The sequence below is a fragment of the Sorex araneus genome, chromosome X (assembly GCF_027595985.1).
Source record: "Sorex araneus isolate mSorAra2 chromosome X, mSorAra2.pri, whole genome shotgun sequence".
Classification (NCBI taxonomy): domain Eukaryota; kingdom Metazoa; phylum Chordata; class Mammalia; order Eulipotyphla; family Soricidae; genus Sorex; species Sorex araneus.
In genome coordinates, this window is record NC_073313.1 from 345,311,776 (window position 1) to 345,336,711 (window position 24,936).

A 24,936-nucleotide genomic window follows, 5' to 3' on the forward strand; every position below is an offset into this window, starting at 1 on the left:
CAATCGGCGTTTCCCGACTTTTCTCCCACAGAACGAGCCTGTTGCTCGCCTAACATGTGATTTACTTTTGTTTGCCGTGTTATGGTCCTCCGGTCACCGGCTGAAGGGAGGCCGGGAGTTTTGTCTGTTCTGTTCACTGTGGTAGTCCCAACATCTCCGACAGGAATATGTAATAGGTGTCATCCCAAGACTGGAATGAATGGGCAGATCCTACAGAAGGAGCGAGCTTGGGCTCAGGAAGGACCACTGGACAGCGGCAGGGATGGGCATGAAAGGAAAGGGCAGCAGGGGAGGAGACTGAAGCCCAGATGGGGTCCTAGGGGCTAAAAGGCGGCAAGACTTGAGGGAAGACGGAAGGACCCCCGACACACACACCCACACCAGGGAGGTAAGGCCCAGGAGAGAGGAAGGGGCAGACACAGGGCTCCGGGGAGGGGAGGTGGCCCCGGAGCTCTTGTGGGTGCCCTCCTGCTCGCACGATGGGGAACAGCGGGTAAGAGACGGGAGCCCGTTTTCTTCAGACGCCGTCACACATTGTACCATAGGAGTTGGATGGGCAAAGGCTCTAAAGTGGGACAGATGCGGCGAGTTAAGGGCGGAGACAGCTGGACCTCGCAGGTAAGTGACCGCAAGGGTCCGAGTGACGCTGGAGTGGGAAAGGTTCCAGCGCAGACAACTGGAGTGGGAAGGGAAGGTGTATGGGGAGAACGCCCAGAGCTCGGGAAGGCGGCGCCCAGGCACTGCCAGTCCGGGGAGGTGGTGGGCGGCCGTGCACTGCGATGGCCGGGACCGAGAGCGGAGACGCAGCACCTGGATTCCCGGGGGCAGGCGAGCGCGCGCGCCCCCGGGAGCGCGGCCACGCACGCGGAGCGCCGGGCCCCGCCCGGCCGCCTCGCTCGGCCCCGACGGCTCCGCCCCGGCGCCCGGCTCACGGGCCAATCGGGAGGCGGCGCCGGCCTCCCCGAGCCCGAGGCCCCGCCCCCGGCCGGCGCGCGGCCAGCCAATGGGCGGCCGAGCCCCGGCGCCCTGTGCGCGCAGCCCGCGCCGAGCCGGCTCAGAGCGAGAAAAGCGAACCTAACCCGTCGGGGCCGCTGCTCCGGACCCGCCGCCGCCGCCGCCGCCTCCTCCCCCCGGATCGGGTGTACTGTCCCAACCCGAAAGTCCAGTTCTGCGGCCCGGCAGCGGCGAGCGAGCGCGATGACACAGGAGTACGACAAGTGAGTGAGGGCGCCGGCGTGCCAGGCCCACGGGGTGGCCCCGGGCCGCCGCTGCCCCGACTGGCCGGTCGCACCTGCAGCCGCGAGGCCCGGAGAGACGCGGCCGGGCCCCTGGGGGGGAACGGTGGGCAGCCGAAGGAGGCCAGCGGGCAGCGAGAGGAGGATGCGGAGCCGCGCCGGGCGGAGCGGAGGGGGACGGGAGTGGGGGGACGCAGCCGGTGCAAGGCCGCGAGGACCGGACGGAGCCCGGGCGGGGGGCGCGCGCCCCACCTTGCACCTGGTTCTGCCGGGCTGCGGCCTCTGCCCCTCCGCCTTTGTTCCCGTTACCCCCCACCCCGCGTCCTTTGGGGGGCGATCTCCTCCTCCCGCCCCCCTCGTCCCGGGCCGCGGACGCCCGGGCTGGAAGGTAGGGGGGACCGGCCCGCGCTTCTGCTCTCCGCGTGCTCCGCGCGGCCAAAGGCAGCGGGCGGCCCCGCGTGCGCCCCGGTGTCCCCCGGCCCGGGCCGCGGGTGCTGAGCCCGGCAGCTGGCGGCGACCGCGCGCGGCTCGCGACCTGAACCCCGGGCAGCAGAGATGCCGGGACAAGTTTGCGGGGCTCCGCCGGCGTGCTGGCGCTTTCTCTCCCCGGGGGCTGGCTGAGCGGCTGCGGAAAAACGGCTCGTAGGAGTTACTCGGCCCCTCGCATCACCACCGATGGCAATTACAGATTACCATGGGGTTTTTTAAAAAGCAAAAGGAAAGAAAAGAAAAAGAAATGCTCAGAAAGTAGCAAGAGGCCGAAACGCCGAAATCGGGGTTGTGACAAGCCGTGCCGACGACGGTGCCTTTCTTGGAACCGGTGGGTTCGAAAGCATTTGTTACGTGGTGGACAAATGCGAGGTGGTAAGGTAAGGTGGACAGAGCCAAGGAGAGAGTTCTGGGGTTTGTCACTTCTGAGCACAGACTTGTTTCCCAAGAAAAGATTTGCATGAAATAACTTTTTTTTTTTAAGTAAGTCTTGCCAAAACAATCATTTCTAATTCCGACCAGTGCGTCGAGAGCACAAAGAATCCTCCCAGTTGTATAATTACTCATTTGGCTTAAGTGTGCTCCTTTCTTCCAGATGAGAAGATGAGATGTTAGAATTTGGAATAGCCTCAGTGGATTAATCTTGTCTGGTAGCATGTGCTGTGAAATTATCGCTGGAAACGTATTTGAGGAGTTTGAGAGATCGTTGATAAAGGAGTTCAGTCTCTCGGGCAGCAGTGATGAGCGTTTGGGGCTAGCGCTGGCCTGTCATATGAGGAAGTGGACTGAGCAGGGCGACTGGGTTCTTGTTTATTTCTGGACTTTTTGGTGTAGATAAGGCACATTTCCAAAGCTAAAACTTCTGCCGTAGGCACACTTAGGAATGTAAGACACCTTCAGGGTGATCCCAAACAAAACCATTTGCCAAAAAAAAAAAAAAAAAAGAAAAGAAAATTTTTAAAAATTTTCTGTTGCTTGTACAAATTTGGGATGGAGGTGGGAGAGCGGAAGTTGAAAAACTAGCATTACTGGAATTGAACGAGCCAAGTGTTATCATAATCTTCTGGAAGTAGCTATTACACTATTAATAATAGCTTAGCAGTGCACTATTAAATCACCCCAAGGTACCACTGGTTTAGTAGTTATTATATTCTACCCCTGATGGTGCAGAGAGTGCCCATGTTTCGTATGTGTATTTGTGCACATAAGTTTAAAAAACTTGTTTTTTAAAAACAAGTTTTGAAATTTGTATAGACTTCGTTTTTACACAAACTGCTTTCAGTAACATTGTGTTTAGTGTTAAAATAGTCCACCACCTTAAGACTTCTTGCCTACCTAGTGTAAACTCCTAGGACTTTATGCTTAGGTATGGGTGAAAACATTGACTTTGAAATAAGACTTTTGACTAAAAATAGTTCTGAATAGCCCCACTACTACCACCCCAACCCCTTTAAGGTATTATCTCCTTTTTTCTACATCTGTATCTGGTTTTGGTTTGTTTGTTTTTTTTCTATTTTTTTGGGTCACATCCAGCAATGCACAGGGGTTACTCCTGGCTCATGCACTCAGGTATTACTCCTGGCGGTGTCGGAGGACCATATGGGATTCTGGGAATCGAACCCGGGTTGGCCGTGTGCAAGGCAAATGCCCTACCAGCCCCCATCTGTATCTGTTTTTAAAGGGCTCGGGTGATGGCCAAACCCTAACTTGGGCTGATTACTTGAAAAGATAATCAGTCTTTCTACATTCACTTTTAGAGTAGGTAGGTCACCTTTAGGCCATTTACATATTTCATTTGTGTGTTGCAATGAGAACTGAGCCTTATTAGAGTAGTGACAGTTCAGTCTTCAGAATACTTTTTAAAAAAAAAGATTTTCCTTTTAAAAAATGGCTTCATTTTGCGTTTTCTCTTTGTTGACTTATTAAATAGCACCAACAGAATGGTTGTTAAGACTGTTTACATTTCACATTATTTGGAATTGGTAATGTTTGTTTTAATCTTCCAAATGAAACCTCTCAGAAAGATCTTTATTGGTTTTCTGGATTTCCCCCCACCAGTCTATGGCATTAAGAATGAAACAGTTCTGGCCCATTGGAAAACCAATAGAGATTTTTGTTTTAAACAGATCTCTCCACCCCCATTTTCTTAAAAATCTTTTCTGTTCAGTGGCTTCATTTATTATTATAGATTCTTAAATGTTTATCTCCTTAGATAAACAGTCAACTCCCTTGCCAGAAAATTATGCCTCCTTATTGATTTATGGTCCCCTTTGGCCAGATTCCATGCTCAATCTGTTGGTAATCAGTAGAATATTCTGACTTCTCTTATATACCCCCGAGGATTTAAGAAAGTATCCCTTTTTCTCTCTGACCCCCTCCTACTCTTCCCCCAGTTCTTAGCTAGGAGATGTGTTAAGTCGAGGCATCAACTGGAGACAGTGAAATAACATGTAGCAGCATGATAATTGAACATAGATTCCCTTTAAGAGGGCAAGGTATATGTCTGAAGGAAATTAATGTCCTCTTTTCTCCCGCGCTTGTCTTGTGTTTGTTTGCGGAAAGTGTTGGAATAGTCTGGCCTTCTCCTGGAGTGTTTTGTCCTCCTGTGGATAGTCATTCCCGTGTACCATGTGTGAATTAACTGTAGGTTCCTGGCTGCCTTATTATCTTCTAAGTACATTAGTGATTCTGCATCTCAGTGAGTTTACTCACTGGCCCGAATTTAAATGCGTCAAATTCTGATCTTATCTTAATTTATGAGGGTCTTTTGATGAGACAAGAAATTATGGGAACATTAAGGAAATCATCATTTAGGTTCTTGAAAGAAAAAAATAGCTAATAATACCTGGAGTAGAAGAGTGTGAGATACATTTGTATATGTCTGTGTGAGTATTTTTTATATATGTGGTTTTTTTTTCCCCTTTGAAGCAAACGGCCAGTGTTGGTTCTTCAGAATGAAGCACTTTACCCACAGCGGCGCTCCTATACAAGTGAAGATGAAGCCTGGAAGTCTTTCCTGGAAAACCCGCTCACTGCAGCAACCAAAGCGATGATGAGCATCAATGGAGACGAAGACAGTGCAGCTGCACTGGGCTTACTCTATGACTACTACAAGGTAGGTTTGTCTGCACTTTTAAAACCTTTTAACAGTCCAAGATGCACTTGATTCAGCACCGTATAAAACAGTAATTTGCTGGTAGAATGTAACGCAAGTTGCTTCTGTAGTGACTATAAATACTTTAATGAGTACTTTGACTTACTGTGGTTCAAAGCTGAAAAATCTACAATCCCAGAATCAAAGGGTTGCTTTTTAAATGTACGAAGGAGCCAGCTGTTCCAACTCTGTCTGAGAGGAGAAGCTACCAGAGAGGAAGATGGTAAATGTGGCTTACTGAGACCGAATACTTGACCGAGGGTAGTCCTTAGTGCCATCTTCACTGTAATTAATTTATCTATGTGCTAATCTTTATTCTTCTGTAGGCATGGTGATTTTCTTTTCCTTAAATGATGTCACAGAGCCTTTAATTTGATTGTTGAACTCTTTTTTCTTTCTTTTTTTTTTTTTTTTTAAATTTTGGACTTCTAGTCCTAAGAACGGGATATATTTTGTAGTCTGTTTCTAGGGAGTTAAACTAGTTTTAAATATATTCTCTGCTTTGGTTTTTCATGGTGTTGATGTCTAGAGATGACCACCTGTGCATTACCATCGTCATCAACATCATCAACTTTGTTCTAATAATACTACCTTTTATTTATTATCTTAATTAGATCAGACATAATGCCAGCATATAGGTTATTTCTAGTTCCTCCAGAAATCCTAATTATATGACATTATTCTCATTTTGGGGGCTGAAGTGATAGCACAGCGGGTAGGGCATTTGCCTTGCATACGGCCAACCCAGGTTCGATTCCTCTGTCCCTCTCGGAGAACCCAGCAAGCTACCCGTGGTGTATTCAATATGCCAAAAACAGTAACCACAAGTCTCACAATGGAGACGTTACTGGTGCCCGCTTGACCAAATCGATGAACAACGGGATAACAGTGACAGTGCTATTTTCATTTCTCAGGTGGGGAAAAAAAAGGGTTCTCAAGTCACAACACTAGTATGTGTTGTTCCTGGTCTGGTGTGTGCTGGATTTTGTTGGCCTGGCCAAGAGCAGACTCAGGGATGGCTACATACTACATTGCGCTGTTGACATCTTTTTGTTTTGAAAACCTGTCAGACCTATCAAAAACTTACAATGATGAACAGTTGAATTAGATTTCACTGAGACCCACCACTTGCATGCCTTTTGTTGCATTCTTTTGTTGCACCAGGGCTGCCCCCCTACCCCCACCCTGAATACAAGGAATACAGAGGAATGAAAGCAGAGAAGATAGTTTGATTAGCAGAATTAGAGGGAGACCTGAGTCAATGATTTCATCATTTTCTGCTATGAAATCACATGTCCAGTCTGTTATGGTTGAAGGGCTGAGACAACTCTTTTCCCTTTGGCCCTGAATAGAAACTTGTGTAGGAACTAACAACGTCAGGAGAAACCCTCGCCTGGGAAGCGTTGGCTGTGAAGGGATCCTTTGAAGTTGAATTTATTATATATCTGTTCTTATGACTTGTTTTATTGACTCTACCTGTGTAAAAAAAAAACCAAACACATAAGTCCCAGAGTACTAACTATGAAGTTTGAAGTTGTGTATCTTTTAATGAAATGTGGGGTGGGCGGGGAACCAAGTTTAGTGCTGGCAAGACTGGTATTTTAACACTCTTTTCCATAGTGAGTGTTTTAAGTAAAGGATCCTGAAAGTATTTGACCTCTCAGGAGATTAATCCTCATTTATCTCCACTAAGACAATCTGACCTAGTCAGATTTCTTGACATTGGTGGAGGAGGGTCATTTTCTTTTTTAAATGAACTTCCAGGCTTGTTTCCATAGTTTGGTTGTAACCATCAGTCACTTTTACATAATACCACTGGTCAGTTTTAAAAGCACATTGTTCACTCAACCAATCCTTTTAATTTTGCATTTTATCCAAAAGGAAGGGTTATGGAAGAAGGTAGCGAGAAAGGTACGGGAGGCCAGTTGTGTTTTTAAAAGCCTCTTCCTGAGTATGTGATTTATAGAAATATGGGTCTAACCAGGCCAGGGGTATTTGCTTCCATGAAGAGATAAAACCCAGACGCCGGGTGTGTTTGTAATGCCCTGAGGTTGTTTGTATGGCAACTGTATAATGGTTGGTTTTTACAGACCAACCTGGTGACCAGATTGTGAACTTCTTAAGATAGATGCTGTTCCATTTGTCCCAGGGTTTGGTAGAGAGTAGGTAGATGTATGGTTTTGAACTTACCAAGAAATGAAAGACTGCATCTCTATTCTTCACCGTGTTGGAACTAAATTCTTGTCGTGTGTGCCAATACCTAAGGTTCCAAGGGAGAGAAGATCATCCACAGCGAAACCGGACGTGGAGCACCCAGAGCCGGATCACAGCAAAAGGTGATGTTCTTAATAATCTTGTGCCCGTGCACTCGGAAGGCTGCAGTTACCTAAAACTAAGATGAGTTCATTTAAGGGAGCCAGGTCAGTTGTACTCTTGGTATCTAACTTCAGGTTGGCCTTGTGGTGATTTAGATTCTATTGTCCTGGGAACAGAGTCTTAGGCTTCATCACCTTTTGTAGAAAACAAAAGATCCACTTTCTCTTCCTCCAAAGGGTTGGTTTGATCTTAGTAATGACATAAAATAACGAAGTGAAGTGTTTGCTTCCCTCCTTCCCTTTTGGTTTGTTTGCCCGCCCCCCCCCTCCCGCCCCACACTGCATATGAACTGCTTCTGACTCAGTGCTTGGGGTTTGCTCCCTGTGGTGCCAGGGACCAAAACTGGGCCTCCCATATGCCAAGGATGCCTTCTGAGATTTCTCAGACCCCGTTTATTGTTTCTTTAGGGTTGTTGTTGTTGTTGTTGTTTGGGTTTGGATTTGAGGCCACATCCTGCTGTGCCCCAAATCCTTACTGCTGGCTCTGAGCTCAGAGATCACTTCTGGAAGGGCTCAGGGGATCATATGTGATGCTGGGAATCAAACCCAGGTTAGCTCTGTGCAAGGCAGGTGCCTAGCCCACTGTACTCTCTCTCTCTAGCCCTTGTTTTTTGAGGTTTTTAAAGAAGGATATGGTGGAGATTTAAGGCCATGGTGGGAATCCATTTTAAAAAAGTTATGTGGAGGGGGCGGGGGCGGGTGGTGGGAGCGATAGTACAGCGGGTAGGGCACTTTCCTTGCACAAGGCTGGGTTCGATCCCCAGCATCCCATATCATCCCCCAAGTACTACCAGCAGTAATTCCTGAGTGCAGAGTAAGGAGTAACCCCTGAAGTGTGCCAGGAGTGGCACCAAAAAATAAAGTTATGTGGTGGGGCTGGAGTAGTCGTAGAGCAGATAGGGTGTTTGCCTTGCGTGTGGCCAATCCAGGTTCAGTCCCCAGCATCCGATATGGTCCCCTGAGCACCGCCACCGGGAGTGATTCCTAAGCACAGCGTACTATAACTCTGGCCCTCATTTTTAAAGAGTGACTAATAGCTCAGCTTCCCACTATCAGAGTAGTTCAGTTTGACACACATGCATACATCATGTGGTTGTAATTATATTTTCAGGTAGGATTTGGTTGTATTTGGTTGCTTTCTTCTACTGAATATGTTTTATATTTATCTTCCATGTTGCTGTTTTCATCTTCATAATACCCCTTTGAATAGGGTTGATGACTTATTTTTACTTTTTATTTTAGGCCTTTTCAAACACAGTGGTCAAGAAAAAGTATAATCGCACATTTATCTGTACCAGCTCCACTAGGGTTTTGACATACTTTTTCTCACTGTCATCTTCAAAACATTTTTTTCACTGGAGATTTTTGTTCGTTTCTGTTTTATTTTTTTGTGATGGTGGTGGAGAAAGCTCCCAAGCAGTCTTAGAGGGTTCAGGGGCCTTTCCTGGGGATGCTCAGTTCAGCCAGGTCAGTGTTGTCCTAGGGGGCCTCCGGGTGCCGGGTGAGTTCTGGTCCTGTGAGCTGTCTCTCAGGCCCCTGCACTGCAGTATTTTTTGTTTTGTTTTAGGAGGGAAAGGGTGTGGATTTTGGCCACACCCGATGGTGTTCAAGGGATGCTCCAGGTGTGGTGCTCAGTGGTCACTCTGGGCAGTACTTAGGGCCCAGGAGGTTCTAGGGACCAGACTTGGGCGTCCTGCACACGGAGCACGTGCTCTTCCCTGAGCTCTCCCTGCGAGAGTACTCAGAAGCCAACCCTCTCTGATCCTAACAGCTTATTTTTTTTTACTATTACCAAGTGTTTATGGCTTTCTAGATAGGTTACCCCCACCCCCTTCCCCGACACACACATACACACTTTTTTTTTTTAAAACTAGGGGCCACACCTAGCAGAGCTTTCGGGTTGAGCTCTGGGGTGTAGGCAGTGCTCAGCCCAGAGGCACAGGGCCGGTGTTTGGGCCTCGGGACCGGCAGTGCATTGCTGCTTCGGCCTAGCGGTGCTGGGGGTGCCAGGGCTAGGCCTGGGGGTGGTCCAGGGGCCATCTCTGCTAGGGCATCCTACTCAGGGACCCAGCTAGGCATGTGCTCTGCGACTTGAGTTGTCTCCCCCCACTTTTTATTTTATTTTTTTAATTTTTTAATTTTTTTTTTTTTTGCTTTTTGGGTCACACCCAGCAATGCTCAGGGGTTACTCCTGGCTTTGCACTCAGGAATTACTCCTGGCGGTGCTTGGGGGACCATATGGGATGCCGGGGATCGAACCGGGGTCGGCCGCGTGCAAGGCAAACGCCCTACCCGCTGTGCCATCGCTCCGGCCCCTCCCCCCACTTTTTAGAATAAACTGCTGGGAGTCCATTTATAGATCCGTGGTTAAAACATTTTGTCGACCTTGAAATGTGCAAGATTCCATATTTTTTTCTGTTTAAAAGTGTCACTCTTGAGGTTGAAGCAATAATACAGTGGGCAAGACACTTGCCTTGCACGTGGCCGGCCTGGGTTCAATCCCCAGCACCCCCTTATGGTCCCCCAAGCCTTACCAGGGGTGACCGTTGAACTCAGAGCTAGGAGTAAGTCCTGAGCACAGCCAGGTGTGGCCAAAAACAAACAAAAAGCTTTCAAATATGGTTGGAGGATATTTTAAAACTTCATTAAGTTTAACTCTGGACTAAAAAAGCATCTTTGTTGCTTAGGATAATTTGTGAAACCAGAAGTGATCTTATAGATAGTTACTGGTGCAGTCTGATCACGGGTTTTCTTTTGGTAAAAGAAAAGGCCAAATAAGCATAACTGTTAGGAGAAGGGAGATAGCTCATGCTGCTGGTTTTTTTTTTTTTTTTTTTTGCTGTACTTCTGTTTTGCTTTTATTTGGGAGCTATACCTGGAAGTACCCAAGGGTTACTCCTGGCTCTCTGCTCAGGGATCACTCCTGGTGATGCTCGAGAGACCATGCGTTGTGCCAGGAATTGAGCTGGGGCTGGGTGCATGTAAGGCAAATGCCTATACCCTCTCTGGTCCTGGTAATTCATACTTAAACCCTTGCGTGCCAGGCATTATAACTGCATTTCAGTGTACCCTCCCTCATTTCATCATTCTCAGCCTCCTGTGGGGGATTCTTCATGATTCCCATTTTTTAGGGGAGCGTGTAGTCACCAAGAGATGAATAACTTGCTCCAGGTCACATGGAATTTGAACCGAGACAGTCTGACTCTAGAGTCTGTAGTTGAATCACCCTTTTTGTATGATTCCACCTGCTTGTAGCTTCGGGCTCCTAGTAAAATGTCATTATTGCATTGGGATCATGAGAAATAAAGCATAGTAGAGAGCTCTGAATACTCAGCTTTCAAATAAAATTGGACTTATTTGGATTTTTATTTGACCTATAATTAGGAGGTTGTCTTTCTCTGGTAATGGGATGTCATGCCATTTTCTGTTTATTTGGAGTCTACGACATGTATGATCATTCTTGTTGTTATTCCCGACATATCTGATCATTCTTGTTGTTATTCACGTCCCACCTCGCAGTGCCACTAGGAAAATAAACATTGAAGAACTGCATCAGCTCCAGGTTTGAAAACACAGGTTTCTTTTCTTTTCTTAAAGAAACAGCATACCCAATGTGACTGAGCAGCCGCTCATCTCCACTGGCGAAAACAGAGTGCAGGTTCTGAAGAATGTGCCTTTCAACATCGTCCTTCCCCATGGCAACCAGCTGGGCATTGATAAGAGAGGCCACCTAACCGCTCCTGACACGACAGTCACCGTCTCCATAGCGACGATGCCCACCCACTCCATCAAGACAGAAACCGAGCCTCACAGCTTTGCTGTGGGGATCCCCCCGGCAGTATACCACCCCGAGGCCACCGAGCGTGTGGTGGTCTTTGACCGGAACCTGAGTACTGACCAGTTCAGCTCTGGGGCCCAGCCCCCCAATGCTCAGAGGCGCACGCCAGACTCTACCTTCTCAGAGACCTTCAAGGAAGGCGTTCAGGAGGTACAGGAAACGAAAGCATCTTCCTCAGACGGCTGTGTGTTTGTCTAAGTATTGGGTGCCACCCCTTCCTTGTTATGTAAGCTTGAAACTCAGCCTGAAGTGAGTGGATTAGGAACAAAAGATTTTTTTTTTTTTAAAGAGTAAAGGCCCGTGGGTATAATTTGTAAACTAAGCCTATAAAACCAGAAATTATTATCAAGGGCACATGGCTAATCTTACCAGCAGCTGAGTTAACAATCGTGATTTCAACCGAGTGCTTTGCTGGAGAAAGAGAACCCCGTACCTAATCTCCAGTCAACAACAGCTAGATCCCAGTAGTCTGTTTTCAGCTTTTGTCCGAGCCCCAAAAACAAGCTGCCCGAAACGGGGCGCTGGTGTCAGGGGCGGCCTGGAGAGCTCCATGAGAAAGGCGCCTTTCACGCCAAACACTTGGCGGGCTTCGTGGCAAGGAGGCCCTCGCTCAGGTGGAAGCAGTGGAAGATGCTTAGGCCTGTACCCAGAAACTTGGGGGGGAGCTTGCTCGCGGAGCTCACTTGGTCACCTCTCCTGACGGCGGGCCACGGCGCATCTGGCCAGGCGTGCGCTTGGTATTCTTAATCCTGATTCACTCGGCTGGGGCCCGAGTCCAGAGTGGGAACAGAAGTGGAATGTGCGGGCAGGGAATACCAGAGGATGTCTTCTGAGTCCCTAAGATTGCCTTGATGTGGTCGAGTGACACATAGAAAGGACATTTTTTTTTTCCTTTCTGTTTTCTGTTTTTCTGGTTGTTTTGTTTTTTTAAAAAAAATTTTATGGTAAACTTTTTTTTTTTTAAATAAGTATTGAAAAAGAGTAGTGGGGGTGCCGTAAGCCACACGCTTTCATGCGATACCAGACAGTGATCTTCAAGGGAGCCTGATAACCGGTTAAATCGTTGTGGCTTATCACGTTGATATTACAGGTTTTCTTCCCCTCGGATCTCAGTCTGCGGATGCCTGGCATGAATTCAGAGGACTATGTTTTTGACAGTGTTTCTGGGTAATAGTTGTCTTTTAATTTGATTTTTAACTTTCAGTTTTTATGTCTCTGTACCTTTTTGTTAACTTGACGTTAAACAACTCTGAGGCGGTGTCCGCGGGCTCTCACCTGTTCTTCCTGGTCTCGGGCAGCGCCTCTGCCAGCCGGCACGGGCTCCGGTGCATCTAGCTTTGGCCTCTGAGCTGCGTTTCAAGCTTCCTCGGTTCTTGGTGTTGGTGCTTCTTCTTCCCTTTGGTTTCATTATGCGATAGTCAGAGAATGGAATCCAAAGAGACCAGATCACGTCAGCTCTGTGAAATCCCTTCTGTCTTCAAAAATGCATAATGCTGTGACCGTTTAGAAAGAGCATTAGGTGAATAAGACATTTTAAAAATTAGTCTCACAAATGATAAACGAAGTTAGCTGTTTTTCCTGACCTGACAACCTCTTCTTTTTAAACCTCATAAAGTTTATCTTTGCATTCCTAAAGCAAATAAAAATGAGTCCTTGCTTCAGGCATGCAAATATCCTCCAAGTTAATTATGGATATATATACATACATATATATAAAAATAACTTCAGATTTAAAAAATAATAAACTAAGATTACATTATATACGTTTATGTATTTTTTTATCTTTAATGTGTATGTTGTGTTTTGAAATACGAAAGGTTTTATTTGAAGGTCTAGGATTTTTTGGGAATTGAAACTTCCCTTACATTCCTGCCTCAGGGTTTAATAGCCACAAACTCAGATCCCGTTTCAGATCTAGGACAGGTATCAGCAAACTTTGTCTGTGAAGGATCAGATAGTAAATATTTCAGCCTCTGTGGGCCATACAGCTTCTGTTGCGACACTCCGCCTCTACCATCGCATACTCAGCCAGAGATAAATATGTAAACAAAGTGTGTGGCTGTATTCCAGTAAAACTTTATAAAAGTAGCTGCAGTTTCATGGCCCCTGATGGTTATGAAAGGTTATTAAACAGCCTTTGGGAGAACATACGTGTGGCACTGTAAAGTAATAAGAAACATAAAGAATTGTCGAGGGCCAGAGAGTTACTACAGCAGATAGGGCGTTTTACCTTGCACGTGGCTGACCGGTTCGATCCCCAGCACCCCAGAGAAGCCAGGAGTATTCCTGAGTGCAAAGTGAGGAATAATCCCTGAGCACTGTTGGGTGTGGCCCCCAAACAAAAACAAACAAAAACAAATTGTTGAGGAACCAGAGAGATAGAACAGCAGGCTAGGTGTTGCCTTGCGTGCATGCAAGCTGGGTTTGGTCACCAGCACCCTGTATGGTCACCCAAGCCCCGCCAGGAATCAATCTTGAGCACAGAGCCAGGAATCAGCCCAGAGCAGGTCTGGCCCAGAAACAACAAAAAAAGCAATTGTCGAGTGTCCCTCTAAAGACACTTAAAATTATAAGCAAAACCGAAAACTGCTGTGGAGAGCCAGGTTGAACTTAGCAAGAACTACCAAACCCTTGTCTGCAACTTCTAGGTAAATACCAGATTGGAAGCCTACCTTGACTTTTGCTTCCAAAGTCCTTTCACTTGTATCTCTCCTATCCTTAGCTTCCAAACGTCTCGTTGTTCCTATCACATCATCAAATTTCCAGTAGGCACCGTATATTTCACATCTGAGAGGCTAGAGAATTTCTGGGTTGCTTAAGATCATGCTTACCCTGGGCAAAGTGGCAAACTCTAGAAGAGGACCTAGTGAGGTGGCTGTTTGCTGGCAGCCTGCTGCTTGGCTAGAGTCACCCTGAAGCACTGCAGGATTGAGCTGTAGCGTCCAGGAAACTGAAGAGAGGTGATTCGAGATTTGTGACTTTTCTGGTTCTGTAGGAACAACTTTGAATATACCTTGGAAGCTTCGAAATCACTGCGACAGAAGCCAGGGGACAGCACTATGACATACCTGAACAAAGGCCAGTTTTATCCCGTCACCTTAAAGGAAGTGAGCAGCAACGAGGGGATCCACCACCCAATCAGCAAAGTGCGGGTAAGTTCTGCTTTAGCGCGCAGCTCTCAGGGAGCACGTCAGAGCTTAAGCCCCCCCCACCCCGGGCTGAAGGAGCCACTAAATAAAGACCAGACTCCAGGCTGCCTTCTGCGGCCTTAAATGCAGGATCAGTACGTTTTCCTGAAAGATACTCCTCTCTCCATGCTTGTCTGCCCTAATGGATCCCCTTTCGTAGAGCGTGATCATGGTGGTGTTTGCTGAAGACAAGAGCAGAGAAGATCAGTTGAGGCATTGGAAGTACTGGCACTCCCGGCAGCACACAGCTAAACAAAGATGCATTGACATAGGTAAGTAGCTCTGCAGCCCGCTTTTATTCCCAGAGGTGCAAAGCATCCAGTTTTCTAAATCCAATTATTTTTGGCAGTGAACAGCTTCCTGCCAAAAGCCTTTGCATTTTCATGCCAGCTACTGATCGGTTCCAAACACTGTCCCTGGCCTCCGGGAACCAGTGCTCTGAACATTACTTCCTTCAAAAGGACATAAGCCCCATGCAGTGGCTTTCCACAGGGCATTGGAGCCAAAGCTCCATGGCCAGCTCCTGCCAAGTACCCCTCTTTCCAGTCTGCTGAAGTTTTTTGTTTTGTTTTGTTTTGGGGGAGGGTCTTTATGAGAGTCTGCTAAGTAGAACATGGACATTGGGTGGAGAAATCAAATGGACCACCTCTCCTGGAACTGAACTGCATCGCTAGCCTCTCCTTAGAGATTCAGCACCCGGGGAATAGCAACAGGCCAGGACAAATGTGTATTCTTTGAAGCAGCTTCATTAGGACCCTGTTCTTGTCGTGTGTGTGTCTATGTCTGTGTATGTCTGTGTGTGTGTGTTTGTGTGTGTCTGTGTGTCTGTGTCTGTGATTTTACATAGAAGCATTGCTAGTATCACTAGGTACTAACTGTCTCTGCTAGTGTTCCTTTGACTTTTCAGAATTAAAGGAAGCTGAGCTCTAATCCCAATTATCTGCAATAGTTTTGTGACCTGGGGACAGTGATTTAAATTTTCTAATTTTGACACCACGGCTTTCAATATCTAAGCTTCCCTCTGTTGCAAAAATTCTCTGAATTCCGCGTGTGTGTGTGTGTGTGTGTGTGTGTGTTTATCTCCACAAAAACTGTTAAGTTATCCAGATGCAATAATGTAAAAGTAGAATCTTACTTTGAGTGGCTGTCCTCTCATGTTGGAACCAGAACTCATGAATTCTTGTTTTGTTTCCTCGTTCTTCTAGCTGACTATAAAGAAAGCTTCAATACCATCAGTAACATTGAAGAGATTGCTTATAACGCCATTTCTTTCACTTGGGACATTAATGATGAAGCAAAGGTAGGTGCTGAGGCCGGAGAGGCTGGGGTAGAGCCGTAAAGTTGGGAAGTGCTTGAAATCGGGGCAGGATTTTGGGAGCAGTAGCTCCCCAAATGAGCGTTTTCCTTCAGGTTTGTCAGAGCCACTGGAATCCTCCAGTTCCTCTCTTTGAACAGTATTTCACATTTTCCAAAATGAACAGTTTCTTCTCAGATGTTATGGAAATCGCCTCCCCTTTTCCTCTTCCCCTTTCTCCAAAATGAGATTGGTGTGGTGGCGACGCCGCAGCACTTGGCATGGCGTCGAGCGCACAGCCTCTGGGGCCGCCTCTGCCGTCCTCCTGCCCCTCCAGGCTGCCCCCTCACTCTGCCTCCTTCCCTCCCATCTCCTCCTCCGTCCCGAGGCCAGAAGGAGGTTCCAGACGATACCTCAGAGCTGTTGGAGTTTCTTTCCTAACGGCCCTTAGAGTCAGGTTTACCCCAGCAACTCTGTTAGCGGTCATGTTCTTTGAATATGACCCCCGTATTGTTGTATAAATACATAAAATATAAAATATATATAACACAAATAATAAATAGGCTGTATTTGTTAACATAAAAATATAAAATATCACATACTCCCTGAGTCTTCTCAGACTTTTATAAGGGAAAAATTGTCCCTAATCCAGAAGGAAAAATAAGCGTATTTTAAAGTGATGTCTGCCTTTTTTCACAGTTTTTTTTTTTCCCTTTCGGTATAATTCCTATTGTCAGTAATTACTAGTGTTCAGATATTTGTCTTTTTCTCTGAACTTCTTTTTTTTTTTTGTTTGTTTTGAGGGGAGGGAGGGTGTCCTGGGCTGTGCTCAGGGCTCTTTGCCTGGGGATCACTCATGGGAGGCACCAAATGTGGAGGATTGAACCCGAGTCAGATGTGTGCAAGGCATGTGCCTTACCATGTTGTACTATTTATCCAGTCCCTCTGGATTACTTCTATAAAATATGTAATCAAATAATAAAGTATTAGGTACAAAGTTGTACTTGTCTGTCCTTTCAACTTTTCTTTCTATGGCAGGGACATAGCGAAGTGGCAGAACACTTGCCTTGCTTCTTTGTGGCCCCGGTTCAGTTCCCAGAACTGCAAAACCAACGAAAACCCTTATCAACCTCTCTTTTGAAATTTTTCTTTTATTTATTCAATAAGATCTTTTAGCTGGTGCTCTGAGACAATGAATTATGTGCCAAGCATAACAGAATTTTATTTTATTTTTTTTACTTCCGGCAGTTACTTTTTAAAATCGTGATTGGATTCCCGAGAATCATGTTCAGTCTGTATTAAAGTTTACTTTCCCTTATTGTTGTCCTCGGTCTGTGCAAGGCAGCAGTGTGTCATTAAGACTTCAGGATCTTGCAATTTAGGTTCCCCAAGCTCTAAGGAAACTGAAGTTACTCTTAATTACATGAAGGTTTTCCTGCTGACCACCTCAGTCCTTACACGGCTGTCCTCAGGCTGCGTGGTTCAGAGTCTGGTGCACAATGAAACCGGGAATTCAGGAGGAAAAGTCAACGTGGTTTTACACCATTGTTGTTATAGCTCTTTTTTTTTTTTTTTTTCTTTTTGGGTCACACCCAGCGATGCTCAGGGGTTACTCCTGGCTTTGCACTCAGGAATTACTCCTGGCGGTGCTTGGGGGACCATATGGGATGCCGGGGATCGAACCCGGGTCGGCCGCGTGCAAGGCAAACGCCCTACCCGCTGTGCTATCGCTCCGGCCCCTCTTTTTTAAGTTAATTATCATAATAATAGTATAAGAGCTGACCCTCCAGTTACTTCTGTGAAAAGCAAATCACTTCCGGTTTGCCCCTCGGGTCTGACGGAGCACTTCTGGAGGAGCAGAGTAGGACGGTGCTTGTTCTGAGTACACTCTCCGGCTTCCGGGTGACTTCCGGTCAGTCCCTGAGCTCTGGAGCTCATTTCATCTGTTGTGGGGAGGGGTGGGGAGCCTTCTTATTTCCCAGGGCCACTGGGTATTGATGATGTCATTCGTGGGCCACACAGTACAGTCACACATGTCTGTCCCTTCTTGGAGCAGAGCCAGACCACATGATGGCGTGGGCCTGATGTGGCTGGCAGGCTCGCTCTCCCCACCCCTGCTCTTGGGAAGTCGGAAGGCTACAGCGACCGACTCTCTTCTTTGTCAGAGTTTTGTCAGGATTAATAAGCACTTGTCAGGGTGTGTGGGGGCCCCGGCGACAGAGCCCTGCTTGTGGGCTGGGTGCTTTGTTCGTCGGATGTGTCACAGGAGGGTGGGAGTAATGCGAGTCAAGATGACAGGTGGGGATAATGGCTGGTTGTATTCCCAGGGCCTTCTGCATATTTGCGCTGAAGAGGAATACTGCTCGGAGGTGTGTCTTAAGTAGCCTTAATAGCATTGGTAATTGACGGAGGTAAATTCCATTTCAGTTCCCCTTCCAGACCCCCCAGCACTTGAACTTGTTTTGGAGGCCTTTGCTGCCGCTGCCGGAGCCGGGTGCCGGTTCTTAATGAGGCTGCTCCCTTTTGAAGCTGATATCAGGCATCAACTTGAAGCCAGTGGCGGAATCAAGTTATCTCAGTTTGGTGCTTTCCCTGGCCAAGTTGGTGTTTTCTGTTTTTCCGCTTAAAGTAATTGGCGCCCCGGGGCAGCCGGAGAGCACGGATACACAGGCAGAATCCTGTGTGGATTCTTCTCACTGAGGGGACGTGTCATTCGAGGACTCTCAGTCCCGGAGCCTTCTCCTCCACAGACGTAAGGGCTCATTAGCGATAAGTGGTCTCTGCCCCCCCCCCTCTGCGCCCACCCTCACCCCGGCCCCTGCTTTCTTAAAGCCGCCTGACAGCCCCCTTCAGTGGTGCTGGGCCTGTGTGAGCCCAGAATTTCAGAGTCACTGTGAACAGCTGAGACTTCCGGGTAGCGTCTGCTGTTTGCTTTGGAGGTGACTGTGTTTGGAGGACACCGCAGGTCAAATCTTGAACACTGTGACTTCTGCTCCAGTTTGACGCAAACACTGTGCAAGCTAGTCTCACTCTTAAGCTGTCGCTGCGCACTCGGCTCACCAGCAGAACCAGCTACCTGCGATACTGCACTGGAAACGTGAAGAAGTTAAGGAACTTGCAGGGGGAAAAATGCCTTTTACAGCGGTGGCAGAGAAGGACATGGAAGAGCAGGGCCCTCTCAGCAGCGCTTCCCCGGGCTGCCTGACTGCGCCACTGTGCAGACCTGTTTTCTTCATGTTTATGTACTCCATAAGAAAGTTGAATTTGGGGGAGAAGCTAATCAGGCATTACTTATTTATTGGGGGGAGGGGGTTCCCAAGTGGTACTCAGGAGTCTCCAGGCCCTACCAATGGTTCTTGGCCAGTCAGTCCATGGTTTCAGTGTGAGGGCCTGAGGATGCTATGTTGCTGGGTATGTCTGGGCCACCGTAGTGGGGCCCTGGGCCCACCAGGGTTGTACTTTCCAGTGTTCAGTGGGCCGTGAGGTGCCTGGAGTCAGACCCCAGTCGGCAGGCGCCATAATTGCTGTCTCTCTCCTGGCCCCCATCAGGCATCCGTTAAGGAGTCAGATCTCTGAGTAAGTCGGGGTTCATCAAGAATCTATGTTGTGGACACACTCACTCGTAGTTCTTTCCTTGCTAGGCTGCTGAGGTCAGCTGCTTCAGGTCATGTGGACCAGAAGAAGATGGTCTCCCTTTGAAACATTGAGGGATGGAGCACTGGCCAGGTGCTAAAGTTCAGAGTTCCTCAGCTAGCGGGCACTTGTCCTTTGGGGGGAGAGAGAACCAGCAAGTGGGGGAAGCATGAGGGATGGTGGAAGAAGGATAAAGAGGATAGGAGGAAATTAACCAGCGTCAATACTGTGCTCACAACCCCCCACTCCCTAACCCCACCCCCCAGTTCCAGGACATCTGAGCGTCCAGCTACAGCCTGAATGATGCCATGTCTCAGGCTCAAACACTAGCACCATGGTTCGGCTCGAATTGTGGGTGATGAGGCATTGGTGGGATAATCGAAGGTCCTGCATGTGATGGCATCGTGACATAGGAGGAAGCGTGTTTATGCTGTGTTACGTGTGAACTTCAGAGACACAGACACAATACTTAGAAACTAGGCTGACGCTGTTGTGTCCTGGTTTCAGCATTTCTGAAATCAAGTGAATAATTCTGGATCGGCTGTACAGGTTGGCCTAGGGTTTGATTTCTTGCACGGGTTATAAATCAGAGAGTTTACACCAGCACTGAGATTGGATTAGTGATAGGAGCCTCGGGGCCTCTCCAAAAAAGTCCAAGATCCAAAAATTGAATGTAATCAAAGTAAAGAGAGAGTAAAGTGAAAATCATCTGCCATACGGGCAGGGTGGGGGGTAGGAGGGGGGCACACTGGGGTCCTTGGTGGTGGAACATGTGCACTGGTGAAGGGATGAGTACTTGATCATTGTATGACTGAGACTTAAAGCTGAAAGCTTTGTAACTGTTCTCACGGTGATTCAATTAAAAAAAAAAGAGAGAGAGAGAGAAGAGAAAAAAGAAAACAAAAAAGTCCAAGATCTAAAATCAGTAGAGGCTCATCCTAGGCGAGGGAGTGTGCTGAGGTGTCTCAGCTGTAGTCGCACTTGCCCAGGCTAGTCTCCCTGCTCAGTGCCCACAGGAAGCACCATGCCCGCTGAGCAAGGACGTGCTTGCAGCTCAGTCATGACAGAAGTGATACCCCCCGCCCCCCGGAGCTGAGATGCAAACCCTGAAAAGTATCGTGGTCAGTGTTGTTTTAAATTGTCGGGATTTTATGAGCAGAATGACATTACAATTCACTAGTGTGTTTCTGTAGGAGAAGAATGCTTTTTTTCTAATAGAAAATAATTTATGTTGACTGTTGGACGATCGATGTTTTACTCCAGAGGGTAGAAACTAAAAAACAGGGCCAGAGAGAGTAGAGGGTGAGGCACTTGTCTTGCATGGGGCCGACCCTGGTTCAAACCCCAGCACCCCATCTGGTCCCTCAGCACTGTCAGGAGTGATTCCTCAGAGCACAGAGCCGGGAGTAAGCTCTGAGCTCTGGGCCAGGGGTGGCTCAGAATAACAAAAAAGAAGTCAAAAGCAACTGTATTGTACATTGGAACCCACTGAAAATTAGACAAGCCAAACCCGAGGAACACTGTAACCCCAGGGAACTCTGACAGGGAGAAATACCTGTGACTGCTATGGGAATGTTGGATTATATTTATATTAACTAGACATGGGCTGGAGCAATAGCACAGCGGGTAGGGCATTTGCCTTACATGCGGCTGAGCTGGGTTCGATTCCTTTGTCCCTCTCGGAGAGCCTGGCAAGCTCCCCGTGGCGTATTCCATATGCCAAAAACAGTAACAACAAGTCTCACAATGGAGATGTTACTGGTGCCCGCTTGAGCAAATCGATGAGCAACGGGATGACAGTACTACAGTGTACAGATATGTCACATAGGAAAAAGCAACAGCTCAAAGCAAAACTTGAGTTCTGTGATCATCTCCTTGGAACTGTGACCTCCATGAATATTAAGCAGACCTTTTCAAGATTTAACGAACCCCTAGAGTATAAAATATTCAGCTAATTGGGTGTTTGTCCCTCTGTACCGTAGTGACTTCTAAGTCCTTATACTAGGGTGAGTTAGGATACAAATATTATTCATATATTGACGTTTCAAAATATCAACAACAAAGAACTTGTACCAAGTTTGGTACTAAGAATGTACCAAGGGGCTGGAGCAATAGCACAGCAGGTAGGGCATTTGCCTTGCACACGGCCGACCCAGGTTTGATTCCCAGCATCCCATATGGTCCCCTGAGCACTGCCAGGGGTGGTTCCAGAGTGCAGAGCCAGAAGTAAACCCTGTGCATCGCTAGGTGTGACCCAAAAAGAAAAAAAAAAAGTACCAAGCCCCCGTAAGTAATGCTGGTAGAGAAGTGAGTGTGGATTCTCATTCTCTCTGACCATATTACATTGCATCGCTGCCTTAACAGCCGCTGCATTGTAGATTCTGGTTGTGTTCTTGTGTCTCCATCAATCCTTCAGAAGGAAACTCTGTTAAGGTTTATGATAGGATTCAGCGGACTGGCAGGGCTGTATCCTTTTCTTGATCGGTTATAATATTTTTGAGTGTGGCTTTGGGGCCACACCCAGTCAGACTCAGGGATTACTCCTGGCTCTGAACTCAGAGATCACACCAAGCCAGGCTCAGGAAATCTTACGGGGTGCCAGGGATTGAACCCAGATCTTCTGCGTGCAAATCAAGCGCCCCACCCGCTGTAATATTGTTCCAGTCCTATTTATTGGTCATAATCTTCCCTCTGGGGATGAGACCTGATTTCAAGGTGCTTTTTTGTTTCTGCTTCAATTCCCCTTCCCTTCAACTCCTCCCCACTTTTTTTTGTTTTGGGATCATACCCAGCAGTGCTCAAATATAACTTCTGACTCTGCACTCAGGGATCACTCCTGGCAGGGCTTATAGGGTACCAGAAATTGAACCCAGGTCAGCAATGTGCAAGGCAAACGTCCTTCCCTGTGTGCCCCCCCCCACACTTAGGTTATTGTCCCTAGTCAGTGGTGCCTGCGCCTGGGGAGAGGATGGGGCCCGTCAGAGGGAGGACAGAGTTGGAGTGTCCTCCTGGATCCCCCGGGCCCCCCTGGAGGAAAAAGCCTCGCTATGGAGCACTTGTGCTTTTACACGTAGTCACGGTCTCTTGGGTCAAGGGAGAGGCGCCAAGGCATTCTGTAGGACTGTCCCTCTCTGCAGAATGTTTTGTATGTGGTGAAGAGGCTCGAGTTACGAAAGAAAGAGGATTAAAGTAGAATGTGGAGCCCGACTAGAGTCCCGTGAAGCCTTACCACCAGGGGCCTGTGTGTGCATGGAGCCTCGGTATCTTTCCCTTTTGTCTCCTTGTCTCAGCAAAAATGTATGGAGTTCCTGGTGAGGGATTATGGAGCCCTGCAGTGTTCCTTCTGTCAGAGGGGTGTGACCACTCTGGTAACTTGAACTTAAGACTTTTTGTGTGTGCTTGTGGGATGCAGGTTTATGAGTTTAATAACAGTTTGTTGCTTTGTCTAAGCCTAATATTTGGAATTCATTGGAAGAGTAATTTTTAATTTGTTTGGAGTTGAGCGTATTGCTTGCATTTATAGGGATTCCATTCTGCTGAAGCATCAATCAAGGGCTCCATTAAAATAAGGTGTTGGCCATGTTTGGTTGCATTGAGCCGGGACTGGTTTGGTTTGTTTCACAACTTTAAATTTCCAGCATGAATAGGAGGGAGGAGGCAGAGAAGTGAGTCAAGTATCTTACTTGCAATTGTAGTTAGACGTAGGCAGGAGATTTGAAACTGAAATGTATCCTCCCTGGCCTAAATAGAAAAATATCAGTAAGCATTGTTACTTTTATTTATTTATTTTTGGTATTTAGGGCCACACCTGGTTGTGCCCAGGGCTTACCCCCGGCTCTGTGTACAGGGATCATTCCTGGCAGGGCACAGGAGACCGTATGGGGCTTGGGGTACCAGCGATTGAGCCTGGGTTGCTCGCAAGCAAGCACTTTGCCTGCTATACTGTAGCCCCGACTCCCTGAGAAGTGTCATTACTTTAAAAACAGAATCAGAGACTTGAGAGACTAAGCAGGTGCAGTCCCGCTATATTAAATTGACATGTCCCTGGCTCCTGTCCTTGGTTCTGGAGGCTTCTGAGTGGGCACCCATTAAATTCCAGGGATTTAGATATACATACATGTGTATATATATGTGTGTGTGTGTGTGTGTGTGTGTGTGTGTGTGTGTGTGTGTGTGTGTGTGTGCCAGAGATAAAGATATTCCTTCCTAGGGAACGAAGACTCTTTCGAGTCGAAGTTTGATCAGTAACTGGAAATGAGTAGAAATTTTTGTTGACCAAAAATACACATGTGGCAAGTGCTCTTTAATTAGCGGATAGAGCATAAGTTCTTGGCAATTGGAAATTTTCTCTGAAGACAGTGTTCCAAGTCTGGTTGTAAGAAAGGTCTCTTGAGAACTTCTTTGACGTCCCATCTCAGGATGTGCTCCGTTCTCGGGACTTGGGCTGAGAAGCATCTCCAGGCGTGTAGTCTGAAGCATCTAAGCAAGAGGCTCTGTCCAGATGTGAAAACCAAACTCGCTGTGTGCTGGAGCCTTAGACTCGGCAGCGAACAATAGCTTGCCTTTATCATAGCACATGCCCCAGGGTGAGGGCCAAGTGTGTGATGTTTCGGATTGGCCAAGAGAGACACTTGGCAGCTGAAGAAAGCTTCGGTTTGCTAGCGAAACTTGCATCTTGTGAAACGGGTTTGAAGCACCCGTGTGTATTTAGCTACCATTTATGCTGTCACTTGAATTCGTTATTTTTCATTCTCTCGCTTTTTTTTCCCCTCTCTCTCCCAGCAAATTTCCCCCTTTCCCCCACCTCCTCCTGTCAAGAAAAACAAAAAGCACCTCTGTAGAACTTTCTTCTCTGACAGTTTGTTACCTTAACCCTCCTTCTTGTCGGTCCTTCCTGGAAATTTCATCTAAAGTGCTTTTCTAAATCTGTCATTTCAACCAGTTTTGCCACCTGGGAGCTAAGTAAGAGAATTTTGCCCCGGACCTGACAGTATTGGTAACGGAGGTGACCGAGAATTGGGGGTCTGTGCACCATGGGGGGTTGGGGGGGTTAGGCAAATCTTCAAGTGCAATTTCCACATGTATTGCTCACTTGGGGGCGCTTTCCTTGGATTTATTCCAAGGGAGATTCATCTCACCTGAAAAGCTTGATTGGAAGTCAGCTTGCTAGCCGAGTCTCCCCCTCTGCGACCCCCATTCTTCCCCATCCTGGTCTGTCCCCAGGGATCCTGGACCATGCTTTGTGGTTGTCTGGCGCTCACACCTGCGTCCAGCCTGCGCATTTCAGAACAAACATTCCCTTTATTTGGGACAACAGGTGCCAACCCCTGGAGCTGCCAAGTGGCCTGAAGTGCGGCAGAGGAGAGGAGTGTCCCGCATCAGAATCTTCTCACCCCACCTCCTTCCCACACACTCGTGTGGGAGAGAGAAAGAGAGAGAGAGAGACAGAGAGAGAGAGAGAGAGAGAGAGAGAGAGAGAGTGTGTGTGTGTGTGTGTGTGTGTGTGTGTGTGTGAGAGAGAGAGTGTGTGTGTGTGTGAGTGTGTGTGTGAGTGACTTTTCCCCTGGCTCTCTGCAATCTCTGCAGAAACTCCGCTGAGGTGTGGGCGGTGTGGGAAGGCCGCACTGAGGCAACAGGAAGGGCGATGACTGGGTCCCTGTGTTTCTTCAGGGAAACGCCCCGAGTCTCTGTGAGAACATCTCAGGCTCGTGCTGGGCGCTTCCCACGTCC

At 47.6% G+C, this 24,936-nt stretch overlaps 1 protein-coding gene across 1 annotated transcript in view; it reads left to right on the forward strand.

Annotated features, from left to right (window-relative positions):
• Positions 1–1,059: 1,059 nt before the first annotated feature.
• The window catches only part of GRHL1 (grainyhead like transcription factor 1), a 57,052-nt gene continuing 33,175 nt past the window's right edge, over positions 1,060–24,936 (forward strand). The window contains exons 1-8 of the mRNA XM_055122913.1: positions 1,060–1,217; positions 4,653–4,839; positions 7,144–7,214; positions 10,851–11,241; positions 12,182–12,258; positions 14,087–14,243; positions 14,440–14,551; positions 15,485–15,579. Coding sequence (XP_054978888.1) covers positions 1,198–1,217; positions 4,653–4,839; positions 7,144–7,214; positions 10,851–11,241; positions 12,182–12,258; positions 14,087–14,243; positions 14,440–14,551; positions 15,485–15,579 — 1,110 coding nt within the window. The 5' untranslated portion in view covers positions 1,060–1,197. The remainder of the gene's footprint in view (positions 1,218–4,652; positions 4,840–7,143; positions 7,215–10,850; positions 11,242–12,181; positions 12,259–14,086; positions 14,244–14,439; positions 14,552–15,484; positions 15,580–24,936) is intronic.